Here is a 12,848-nt window from a genome sequence, read left to right as displayed (position 1 = left end):
GCCCTGAGAGTGCCTATTTTATAAGTAATAATTTTTGTGTGCTTTTTTTCCCCCCTATTTCATTTTAACACATACAGCTTTGGATCAGAAACCATTTTCTTCCCTCAGGCTTCAAGTGAGCAGATCTCATACTTCAGTTCATGCCAGATTGCTTACTTAAGAAAGTTCCTCTGTGAAATATATGTGCTTAAACTCATTATACTTTGATAATATTAATTCTTAGTATTTATTTTTCCCGCCTGCAGAAAAGAACCAGACCTTCAGGGATTGGTCAAGAATTCTCATTTTGAACACTCCACAGTTTACTTCATTAGGTCATTTAAAACTACATTCACATTTTTACTCTCCATCATAGGGAAAAAACTAAACAAAGAAGCAATAACTGCTTTATATTTAAAAACTCACAGGGTAGACACTTGAGACCTTCTACGTGTATAGACTGCTTATTTACCCAACTTTTGCTTCAATGGAAACATTTTGCCAGTTATGGGAACCTCTGAAAGCTACTCTGTGTTACTAATGGCATCGTCACATATTCTGTTTTCTCAGAAAGTAGTTCTCAGAGCTTTTTGTATTCAGGTCGGTACTTACTTGGAAATACACCTGCAGTATTGCATCTTAAGGATTCGAAGTTGTTTGCAGCCTCTCTGAAGGTCCTCAAGCATTTGGTCGGTAAGCAGGATACAACCAGAAATATCCAAAATATGCAAGTAATGGCATTTTGCTGATAACACCTCCATCGCTGAGTCTGTAATCTGAACACACAGCCAAAGTGAAGTACTGATTATTCCAATGAACTCCATCCCACAGAAGAGTAATGTACTAATCAGTTTGGCCACTGTAACAAAATGCCATAGACTGGACAGTTCATTTTTTTTAAGATATTTATTTATTTGACAGACAAAAATCACAAGTAGGCAGAGAGGCAGGCAGGGGGGTGGGGTGGAAGCAGGCTCCCTGCTGAGCAGAGAGCCTGATGTGGAGCTTGATCCCAGGACCCTGGGATCATGACCTGAGCCAAAGGCAGAGGCTTTAACCCACTGAGCCACCCACGTGCCCCCTAGACTGGATAGTTTAAATAGCAGACATGTGTTTCTCACAGTTCTGGAAGCTGAGAAGTCCAAGATGCGGTTACCCACAGACTGAGTGTCTGGTGAGGACCCTCTTCCTAGCTTTTAGATGGCTGCTTTCTTACTGTATGTTCACAGGGCAGAGAGATAGCTCTAGTTTCTTCCTATTCTTATAAGGCCAGTAATTCCATCATGGTGGCTCTACACTCATGAACTCAGTCTATACCTAATTACCCCCCAAAGCCTTACCTCCCAGGACTATCACACTGAGAATGAGGGTTTCAACATATGAATGGGTGGGAGGCAAAAATTCAGTCCATAGCAAACAGAATCAAAACTCTTGCCAGCTTGTCACGTGATGGGCCTGTAACTCACGTTAGTGATTTACCTGTTCCCAGAACAGAAAAACTATGGTTCAGGTGGCACCAACAGACTTTGTGATCTTGCTCTTATTTTCATTTTAGAGTTCTCTACTTTGGATGGGTAACTTCATCAAAACTTCCTTAGTCATACCTGTCACACCAATATGAGCAACTTATGAAATGCTGCCCTAATGGGATTTGGCTTTACACTCAAATCCACTCTGAGGCATCATCATTTTAGAAACACAGGTTTAATAACATAACATGTTACAAAGCTATAAAAAATAGATATCCCCTGAAGTTAACCTGCAGACAAGGTCAGATTACTCTGAGAAGGAATCTGAACCTCTCTGATGATTTGTGTGGAGAGACTGGAAGCAGGTGAGTAGGTGAGACAGATGTTTGCAGGCAGGAGAAGAAAGAGCAGATTCCACAGAGACTACATGAATCTTACTCTGAGGAGTTCTGCTGAGGGCTCCAACATCTTGAGAGGTTGGCCAGATGCTCTGCAGAGATAATTCCACTCCACTTCTTAGATTATTTTACTTACTCAGGGTCTAGCTTTTGAATTCATAGCTAAACTGAGACTTGCTGTAGAATCACCGAGATCACTTTCCTCAAAGGAATTTTTTTCCAACTGGTTTTAATTTCTCATTTTAAATGTTTGAACATTCTAAAAAACATGCCATGAGGCTTGGCTCTTGTTTTTAATATAAAGTTGAGAGAATCATGCATAAAATCCTTCAGTTTGAAATGTAAACTTTCTAAGTTTGGAAAAATAGATGTTGTCATTGTCTAAGCATGGCCTGTTTTCAGAACATGCTCAGGATCAAGGTTTAACATTGTGCCTGATTCTCATAAAAATGCCTTCAGACATTCCTGCCATACTATGTTGGTCTCTGAGGATCTGGTGTCATTGAAAAGACATAGAAAAAAAGCCCTCAGAATTGTAGAGAAAAAGAAGTCCAGGACAGGTAGAGTTCAGGGAGCTAGGTTTTATTGGTTCTGAAGGAGTGAAAAAGGAGCCCGACGTTTCCCACAGATCAGAAGCACAAGATGTTCAATGACTGAACTGATGTTGTTGGCCCTTGGAACTCGAACTGCAGGTGACTGGCTAAATTCTTACCTCCCAGATACAAGGTCCTCATAGTCTCACTGAGCAGAGAGTGTTATTCCCATTTTAGTGGTGGGTAAGGTGGGGTCATAATATACGTGGTGAGGGGTGCCTGGGTGGCTCAGTGGGTTAAGCCTCTGCCTTCGGCTCAGGTCATGGTCTCAGGATCCTGGGATAGAGCCCTGCATCGGGCTCTCTGCTCAGCAGGGAGCCTGCTTCCTCCCTCTCTCTCTCTGCCTGCCTCTCTGCTTACTTGTGATCTCTGTCTGTCAAATAAATAAATAAAATCTTTTAAAAAAATTAAAAAATATATATATATACGTGGTGAGCTGGTTGCAAGGAAGAGCTGGCCTTCCAGGAAATGGATAAGGTGACCATTCGAGATTGACTCCTGGGCTTTTGAGAAACCTAGCCTAGGATGATGAGCCAGACACCAATGTCTTTTGTGGCTCATCAAAACCAATGTAGGTGAAAATATAATACTATGTGTCAACTATATTGGAATTTAAAGTAAAATAAGATTTAATTTAAAAAAGCAATGTAGGTAAAATATGTTAAACTGGACCCACAGCCTTATGATTTTTCTCAATGAGGACTATTACAATTGGCTTAAATTATGGTCACCACATCTTCTGAGTCAGGATACTTACTTGACTCACAGAGAAAGTAAAGTTAAACCCTTCTTCTGTCTTACACTGAGGTTCTGGAATAATCTATTCCCCTTCCGTTTTTTTACCCTGGATCTTTGATATAGGGTAATTCATTTGATAATATCTTATTTGTGTAACATCATCCTTAGTTTCTAGGCTGCAAGACAGTTTATAGAAGGAGCTTCTCCTTACCAAAAAGCAAGAAACAAAACAAAACACCCAAAATCAAACAAACAAAAAATCCTCTGCCCCAAGTCACTGGAGTCCTTATTTCTCTCATTCTCCTACTTTTCCCCCTAATTAGTAGAGCCACTAAAAAGCCCATTCCACATCTGTGCCTGCTTTATGGCCAGGGTAATTCCCAGGCAACCATGTGCTGTCCATGTGTTTATGTGTCTGTGTGCAGTGAAAACAAGAACTCTGCAGAGGGTCTACGGTCAGCGCTAAGTGTACCTAGTTCTTTGACACCCACTTCTAGAACCAGATGATGCTGCCCAGAAAGACACTTGGTTTCTCTAGTTCTTTTTTTTTTTTTTTCCAAGATTTTATTTATTTATTTGACAGAGAGAGCAAGAGAAGAGAAAGAGCACAAGCAGTGGGAAAAGATAGGCAGAGGTAGAGGACCCTGAGATCATGACCTGAGCTGAAGGCAGACACTTAACCGACAGAGCCCCCCAGGTGTCCCAAGTTTCCCTAGTTCTAAACAAGTGCACTATTAAACAAAAATTTTGTTTTGAACTTTCTAGATTAATTTCGTCACAATTTACCACATCTTTTCCCCCATCTCCTCCTGTTTCTTACTATAGCACAAATAACTATGAATTAGGAGGTTCTAGCTTCACCCTCTTCACCCACTCACTGCACTAAACTGAACAGCTGAGAAGCTGAAGTTTCAGACGAGCTAGACTGTAGGGCATCTTGAGAGCCTGATGCTTTACTAAAAAGAAGCCCATCAGTGTGCACAACAGAAGACAACACGGTTGTTCATGATCTTGTAATTTCTGAGGATATTTTAAAGATTTTTTCATTTTCTTCCCTCTGCATATTTTTCTTCCTCCAAGTTTTTTCTACTAATTTGTTCTACTTCAGAGGCTTTTCTGTTATGTCTGTGATCCTTGATAGTCTGCCATTTATCAATAGCAAAAGGGCTAACCACTGATTAGAAGGTCTGAGTGCATGATGTGGGTCTTCTCTACCCAAACTCCAATGGTTAGATGGATTATTAGTTGATAAACCCCCAAATGTCAATATTTTTCTGTCTTTCATCGTGTGCTAGTCAGTCTCCAGAAAAGAGGCTTTCAGTCTTCCGCCTGGAGGGAAAGATCTGGCAGCCACATTCTAGGTGCTGTGTTGGAAGAGTACTTGAGCGTCTCTGCATTCAGCATTGGGTCACATAATTCCTATTTTCACTTTTGTACTCAAACTCTCAATTATACATAGTATCTCTCCCAGCCCAGCAACCCTCTGTTTTTAGTTTAGTTTAGTTTTGTTTTGTTTTTTAAGATTTATTCATTCATTTGAGAGAGAGAATGGGCACGTGCATGAGTCGGGGGAGGAGCAGAGGGAGAGAATCCTCAATTAGACCCCCACTGAGCGCTGAGCCTGATACCTCCACCCATAAGATCATCACCTGAGCCAAAACCAAGACTTGGACACTTAATCAACTGAGCCACCCAGGTGCCCCCCAGCAACGCTTTGTTTTTACTATCTTTAGAACCAGTAGTAGAGCATTTGGTTCCCACCCCCACCCCCAGGACATTTGGCAATATCTGGAGATATTTTTCATTGTCATGGTAAGGCCGTGTGGGGGACCAGGTGTTATGGACACATACTGGGGAGAGGGTAAGGATGCTCTTAAACATTCTACAGGGCACAGAATAGCCCCCACTACGAATTATCTCATCCAAAATATCAGTAATGCCAGGGTTGAGAAATCTAGGAAATAAATACCCAACCTTCTGGTGAAGGTAGGGAAGGGCAGGGGCCCAGGGGTGTGAGGTAGGGGAGGAAATCCAAAGATCTGTCTGTATTTCTCAAGAACTTTTAACCCAGTCTTCCTCATTTTAGCCACCCTCTTAATCCGGTTCCAGGGGTAAACAGTGCTACCAAATTTGAAGATCATTGTATAAATCAATTTTCCCCCCACCTTTCTCTACTGTTGGCTTAGAATTCAAAGCAGTCTCTGGTCTATTAAATTAGTCGATCTATTTTCAAACGTCAAAAATTTTCTTACTCTTGTCTCTTCTCCTGTTTTTCCTATCAACAGGGACTCCTACCCTTCTTCTGCAGTTCTGTAGGGTTTCAAGAGGGAACAAAATTATATGTGTAATCTGGAAAAAAACCTATATGTGTATATTCTATCTGCCATTTTGAGCCAGAATCAGAGATCTCTATTTCTTGACATGGAAATATGTCCATAGTGGTTTTTATTTATTTATTTATTTATTTAATAAACATATAATGTATTTTTATCCCCAGGGGTACAGGTCTGTGAATCACCAGGTTTACACATTTCACAGCACTAGTCTATAGTGTTTTAAGAGAAAAAAAATAGGCTACAATGTATTTTGGAAAGGGTGATTCTATTCTAAAAGAAAAAGGGACAAAACATAAATCTTCTATAACTAATCTCTGTGTACATAGAAAAATATTCTAGAAGACTAAATATAAAATGCCAATAATGGTTATGTCTGGATGGTGGTATGACAACAGATTTTACTTTCTCCTTTTTGTTTGTATGTGTAGTCCAAATATTTTATAATAAGTATGTATTTATTTCATTAGCAGATGTCAGAAAAATTATCAAGCACTGGAAATAAGACAAAAGATGATTACATGTCTTTTCAATGTCATACTGGAACATTGTTTAACAGGCCTACCAGAGGAATTTTATAAGGAATTATGCCATACTAATGACTATCAACTAGGGCCAAAACTCAGTGAAGTTTACCTGTTGTAACCTGTTACATTTTTGTCCAGGAGAAATGTAAATTATTTCTATCTGGTAGAAACTACAACTTCAAGGTTATGGGCTTAGTACCTTAGAGGACATTAACCAATTTTAGATCTACCCAACAATCATATTCCAGCATCCTTTTTCTTCAGTTCCTACAACTACTCGGTTTGATCAAATGCTCTATGAACTTGTTTTACCATTTTTCTGGTTCTCTCATTAATGAATTAAATAAACCTTTGACACATTTTCATATTTGAATGAGAATTGTTTTAACTTTTTGAAAATTCTACTTTGAAACAAATGAAATCATAAAGCTATCTCCAGTTTGGAGAAAGGAAAAAAAAAAATGTAACGAATACCTCAGACATAACAAAGTAAATGTGTTCTGTGATGCGTTTAACCCCTGCCTACTGCCCTGCCTGGGTTCTTTGTGCTTCAGCTGGACCTGTCTGAGCTCTGACTCCTATACATACCTTTGGACAGCCAGCAATGCTGAGAGATGTGAGGCAAATGCAATAAATGGCCAATGCTTTAATAATCTCATCTGTCAGCTGGGGGCAATAAGAGACATCCAAATGTTCTAAGATCAGTGAGCCTTTGCAGAATGCCTGCAAGAAATTCCAAAGTCAGAGGTTTTTTTTTCTCTTTTTTTTTCTCTTAAGTCTTTATTTGTATGTTATGTATATCTGGAGCTACCTTACCCATAGCAGTTTACTTAGTATGCATTTCAGTCCCTGAAATAGAGATATGTTACATCGTGTTGAGGAAAATAAAAAAGCAATTACATCCATTTTTTTTTTAAACAAAAGACATTCACATACTAGCTTAACAGCTTAGCAATATTCAAATTCCTGTTAACAGAATTTGGTTTTCCTGAATTTAGTGCTAATGAGATTTTACCCAGGTGTTTAATAATTATTAGAGTTATATTAGACAAATGACTGGAGGAAAAGTAATCTGGAGGGGAGAATTAGATGGGAGACACTCTGGGTCTGGGGTTGATGGTATTAATATAACAGAAAGACCACAGTCTTTGGAATCAGGTAGACCTGAGTTTTAATTTCATTTCCACCACTGATTAGCTCTGAAACTTTAGCAAGTCACGTCATTTTTCTGACCCTCAGTTTCTTCTTTTTTAAATCAGGGAAAATAATATCTACTCTCTAGCATTGTTCTGAAATATGAAAATGTTCACCTGAAGTTTCTAGGGCTAACAAAGTCCTAGAAACGATTGGAACTTCTTCCGTTTACCTTAGTAGTTCTTAAGTTTCATTTTTCAGTTAAAAGCAAGAACTGTGTAAGAAGAATCCATGAGGAAATAACGAGTTTACAAGCCAGCAATTATACAAGAACAAAAAGATCCACAAAAGTAAACCTAATAGTAGTTGTAAAAATATCCTAAGTCAAGATGAGTAGGAGTTGGAAACCAAGAACAACTCAAGCTATACTAATACTGTACTTATAAAAGTCCTTCCCCCAAATTATAAAAAACTAGAAATTATCAACAGGTGCCCAGTCACTCTAGAGGTTTTGGCTCATTGAGAAGCAGCTCAGATTTTTAGAATACTAAATTGGAGACCTCAGTAAGTGATAGTTGACCATTAATTTTAGTTATAAATATTAGATTTTAGTAACTAGTGAGTTACTAGTAAGACATTACTTGTTTATATGTAAAAATGGATATCCATCAGACTGTATGTGATTTTCCTCTCAGACCTGAGGGAGGGACCTGGGCTGTTGATGGCCATCAGGATGACTCCACAGGTAAGACTACCAGTGGGCTTCCCTCCCACTGAGTATGCTAATTTACAGTCTTTTTTTTTTTTTTTTTAGCCCTAAAGAAGACTGGAAAGAACCAGTCAGCTCACTATTTTCTTTAGCAACTTAGTAAAAGAGGGAAAATTTCCAGGGGCAATTTAGTACAGGAGGCAAAAGATAGTACTAAAAATTTTTGGTAATTTAACCCTCAATCATTGTCTCTTCCTGACCAACATAACAAACAGCGATTCCTTTTTCCTCTCACCTCATGTGGAACTTGTCTTTTTCAATGGATTCAGCAGTTACAGTACTTGACTTATTCCTGTATTGTGGCTAACTAATTTGTATAGAGATCTGTCTTCTCCAGCAACTAAGTGGTGTCAAAAAATGGAGGGGACAGCTTGTCATAAGATAGTGAGGTCCCTGTCATTGGAGATAACCAAGTATAGAGAGCACACCCAGTTGTGGTACAGAGGGGAATCTGGCTTTGAAGGATTGGAATTATTGGTCTTGAATCTCAGCTTGGAGATTTAACAAGTTTTTCAAAGCAAATACAGGAAGTATCTCAGAGGTATTGTGTGGAACGCTATTAGATTTTTTTGTTTGTTTGTTTGTTTCAGAGGTAGAATTTAGTGATTCATCAGTTGCATATAATACCCATGCTCATTACATCAAGTGCCTTCCTTAATGCCTGCCCAACACCCAGTTATCCCTCCCCCGCCACCTCCCCTCCAGCAATCCTCAGTTTATTTCTTAAGAGTTCTCAATTTTCATCTTACTTTTCCTTCCCTTCCCCTATGTTCATCTGTTTTGTTTCTTAAATTCCACATATGTGTGAAATCATATGGTATTTGTCTTTCTCAACTGACTTATTTCACTTAGCATAATACCTCTAGTTTCTTCCAAGTCATCACAAATGGCAAGATTTCATTTTTCTTGATGGCTGAGTAATATAATATTCCATTATATATAGAGAGAGACGCACACATATACACACCACATCTTCTTTATCCATTCATCTGCTAATAGACATCTGGGCTCCTAACATATTTTGGCTATTGTGGTCATTGCTGCTACAAACATTGGGTTGCACATGCCCCTTCAAACTACTACATTTTTATCCTTTGGATAAATACCTAGTGGTGCAATTGCTGGGTTATAGGGTAGTTATATTATTAACTTCTTGAGGAAACTCCACTTTTGCCTGAGTGGTTGTACCAGTTTGCATTCTCACCAACAGTGTAAGAGAGTTGCCCTTTCTCACATCATCACCAAAATCAGTTGTTTCCTGAATTGTTAATTTTTCTGCTAGATTTTTATACCCCCTTCACAAGCATCATATTTATAATTCGGTAGGTTCTCAATATATATTAGTTGGTTGGTCCACCCTTTATAAGTGTTTCAAGAATACAAAGAATTTGGGTTGTTGTTTTTTTTTAAGAATTCTGTTTTAATAATATAGGAATTCTTAGGTCACAAGGGGTAGGATAACATTGTTTTCTGTTTAGAGAATAGACAGAGTCCAAAGAACCAGAGAAAATTTACAACAAGAAGGAATATTTATGCTAAGAATAATTTATTAAAAGATGAAGTGAGCTTTAAAGAGATTCAAGGCTCTTAGTGTCTGAAAACCCTTACAGTTACATGTTACATCTGTCCATGTTTTGGACTGCTTGACTCAGTTCTGCTTCAAGTCTTCTTAAAACCTCTAACATTCTTTGAAGTTGAACTTTCTCAGAGGTTTTAAAATTAAAGAATAACTTATAAAAACGTATTAGAAGGTCTATGATACATTCATGGTAGCAGTCTCATCCATGGAAAATCTGAGGCATAAAGATTGGTCTCGGGCTTTGTGCTTGGCATAAGTCACTGCAGATCCGAGAAGTAAGTCAGAACTTCTCTTTTCTTTATAATTCATCTTTTCCTTTAGAGACATGTAAGTCATAAGTAACTTAAGTCTGCAGTCATGTTTCACCATAATCACTCATGAAATTCCATTTCTCCCCTACAGATAAGATTATTTTATGCTTTTCTGGCTCAGTGATGCAGATTCTGACATATATTAGTGCTGTTGATTTTCTTGTCTTGGAACATGTCAGACTAAACTTCTTCCCAGACAAAATCTTTTGTAATGAAGATGGGGAGAAAACAGACATTATCAGGTTTGGCTCCCAACCCACATATCAACCAGTTTTGCTGTGGGTTAACAATTTTGAAGTAAACCTCCACATCTTAGTGAGTTAAATCATTTCTTTTCTGTATGTCCTGAGCTGAGTCACAATGTGGGAAGGCTGAATGACCACATTCCTAAATTGGGTATGTAGAGGAGACCAAGTCTCACTGACATTTACTGACTATCACAAAGATGTGCTTCTGCCAAAATCCTGATTTAAGCCCCCTCAACAGGTGGCACTCTCAGCCCCAAAAAACTCCCCTTGTGGTGCATACCCGTCTTTTGACTAGTTACCTCATTAGGTGCTGATTCATTCTACCACTAAGTTTTGTGTTGTTGTTTTGTTTGTTTTTTTTTTTTTTTCCTATTGATAATCTTGGGAAAATCTTGTACTGTCCAGAACCATTTTCTATGAAGACTGGTTTTGGCTGTTTCAAAGGCTAAAATACAACTTTCACAATTTTAAGTTATAAACTGGATTCAAAACTAGTTTCTTGGGCATCATATATCCCATTGAAGATACCCTTGGTCCCATTAGACATCAGAGTAAGTGGGTGTAACAATGGCCTGGCACACTGAGCTGGGGAATCTGGGCATTGCCACCAAAACTAAACCCTGTAAAACCTTACCTCCTAGTGAGATGCCTCTCCTATTCTCACCCTCCCTGCCGGGGAAACCAGACTGCTCCAGACTTAGCTAAGACATACTTCTTTTAAATATGGAGGAGATTCAAAAAGGGTAAAGTCCCAAACCCCAAACTGGCATTTCCAAAGATACTTTCATGATGCAGTTTTTTACCTAATTACATGGTGATTTGGGAGATAAGCTTTAGCTTCAAGCCAGCTCAAATATGGCTTACTCCACAAACTTTTCCCCGGTTCCTTCTTCTGGAGGAAATGCCTCTTCCAAATCCCTATAGCATTTAATTTTTTTTTGTCTTTCCCACTTCACAGTTGTATTATAGCTATTTATATCACTGTTTTATCTTCTGCATTGACTATAGCTTCTTGAGGGTGGACTCCAAGTCTGATTTATTTTTGTGGCCTCAACATCTAGATGCAGAAGAGGTTCAAGATGAGAGAATGTCCAAAGAAAATGCCTCTTAGCATAGGAGTGAGGAAAACGAGCTCCCATGGATTGCTGTCAGGATGCTAAGTCCAGTCCTTCCTCACACCCTGTTTAATACCTGCAGTTATGAAGATGGTTAAGAGCACAGAGTCTGGGGCCCACCAGCCTGAGTTCATATCCTGCCATTTGGAAGTCTGTGTCTCTGGATAAATTACCCACCCTCTCAATTCCTCAGTGATCTCATTTGCAACAGGGGAATAACATGGTACCTTAATATGGCACCTACTTCAGAGGGTTGTTGGGAGGATAAAGTGAGTTAATATGAACAAAGCAACTGGAGAGTAGCTGGCACAGAGTAAGCAGTCAGTAAATAATAACCAGTACCGTTATTTGTATTCTGCTTCTCTTACACTCTTCTGCTGTATGGTATGATTGACAGATTTTTTAAATGATACACCTCATAGTAAAAATATTTTAAGATGCACTTTCAATAAATGCATTAATATACTTACAAATTATATAGACACATAATTATTCAAATATATATTATTTTATATTTAAAAACAAATATTATCTTACAAATGTATAGTATATGGATCTTATATATGATACATTATATCATATAAAAATAAAATAAGACAAAAATAAATCTGAATAGGAGTTCTAATATATTCCTGTCACACTGAAATAGATCTTCTTGTTCATTCCCCTAAGTAAATATTTTCGCTGGAGACACCTACTCAGAAGTGCACCTTTGGTTGTCAGTAGACCTTGATGATTTACTAGCTGCATAGACCCTGGGCATTTGGTAAAAACAAGGGAATTACTTTTAAAATGTAAAATGCAACAAGTACAAAAAGAGAGATCAAAAGTGGGGAAATTAAAGAACAGAAAGAGTAAGCTGTCACAGAGGATGTATATTAGAAAGAAGACCTGGAAAAGAATAAAACACAGTATCTTTGAATTAGAATTTGTGGAAAAATTCCAGAACAGTTTCAGGTGTTAGACCTTATCTCTAAAATAAAAATAAGCCAGGACTGGACTAACCAAAAGTCAATCAGGTATTTCTCTTATGGCCTTTAGAAGAACCTACACTTTCTCCATTTTTCTAAGATAAGTAAAATAAAATGGGTGCCCAGTGGCACTCCTCCAGGGGCTTCTCTGGGACAGGAAGGCCTGAGAAAAATTACTTATGCTACAATAATCTGCCTGAAAGTATTGATAGGTTCCTTTTGCACAGCCAGCCACTCCACTTGTTCTCTTTCTCATTCTTTCCCAAGAAAATGGCAACTCAGAACTTTTACTCCAAGGACAAAGTCATGCTGTCCTCCTGTGAACTCTTCCACTTAAAGATCTCTAGGAAATAATGAGTTCAGGAGCCATCAGTGCTGCTTTGATCTCCCATTTGGGGGCATAATGGAATAAGAAATGATGTAATCAAGGGAGGTTACTCATTTATAAGAAAACTCAGAGGGCCTGAAGTTGTGTCTGTGACCTCGAGAAAGTTAGTCAACCTCAAGTTTCCTCACCTATAAGAGAATGAAAATAACTCTTAACCTATCTCACAGGCTTATTGGAAGATGGAAAGAAATTGTGTACTCCAAGAGCACTTGACAGACAAGTCAAGTTGGCTTTTGTCTCTCAGCAGACGAACTGGAAAAGCCTGGAATAATCTTGTTTGCCATTTACGACCTGAG

At 38.4% G+C, this 12,848-nt stretch overlaps 1 protein-coding gene across 2 annotated transcripts in view; it reads right to left on the bottom strand.

Annotated features, from left to right (window-relative positions):
* The window catches only part of LOC111155307 (F-box and leucine rich repeat protein 13), a 224,886-nt gene that overhangs the window by 13,900 nt on the left and 198,138 nt on the right, over nucleotides 1-12,848 (bottom strand). The window contains exons 15-16 of one of the 2 annotated variants that reach the window (XM_022515449.1): nucleotides 6,626-6,760; nucleotides 592-755 (exon numbers count right to left, since the gene is read on the bottom strand). In XM_022515449.1, the coding sequence (XP_022371157.1) occupies nucleotides 592-755; nucleotides 6,626-6,760 (299 nt within the window). The remainder of the gene's footprint in view (nucleotides 1-591; nucleotides 756-6,625; nucleotides 6,761-12,848) is intronic. The other variant, XM_022515450.1, reaches the window with a different exon arrangement.

The sequence above is a fragment of the Enhydra lutris genome, unplaced genomic scaffold (assembly GCF_002288905.1).
Source record: "Enhydra lutris kenyoni isolate GAN:26980312 unplaced genomic scaffold, ASM228890v2 scaffoldscaffold40, whole genome shotgun sequence".
In the NCBI taxonomy this organism is placed as follows: domain Eukaryota; kingdom Metazoa; phylum Chordata; class Mammalia; order Carnivora; family Mustelidae; genus Enhydra; species Enhydra lutris.
Note: the sequence above shows the minus strand (reverse complement) of the source record. Positions and strands in the feature narration are given on the sequence as shown.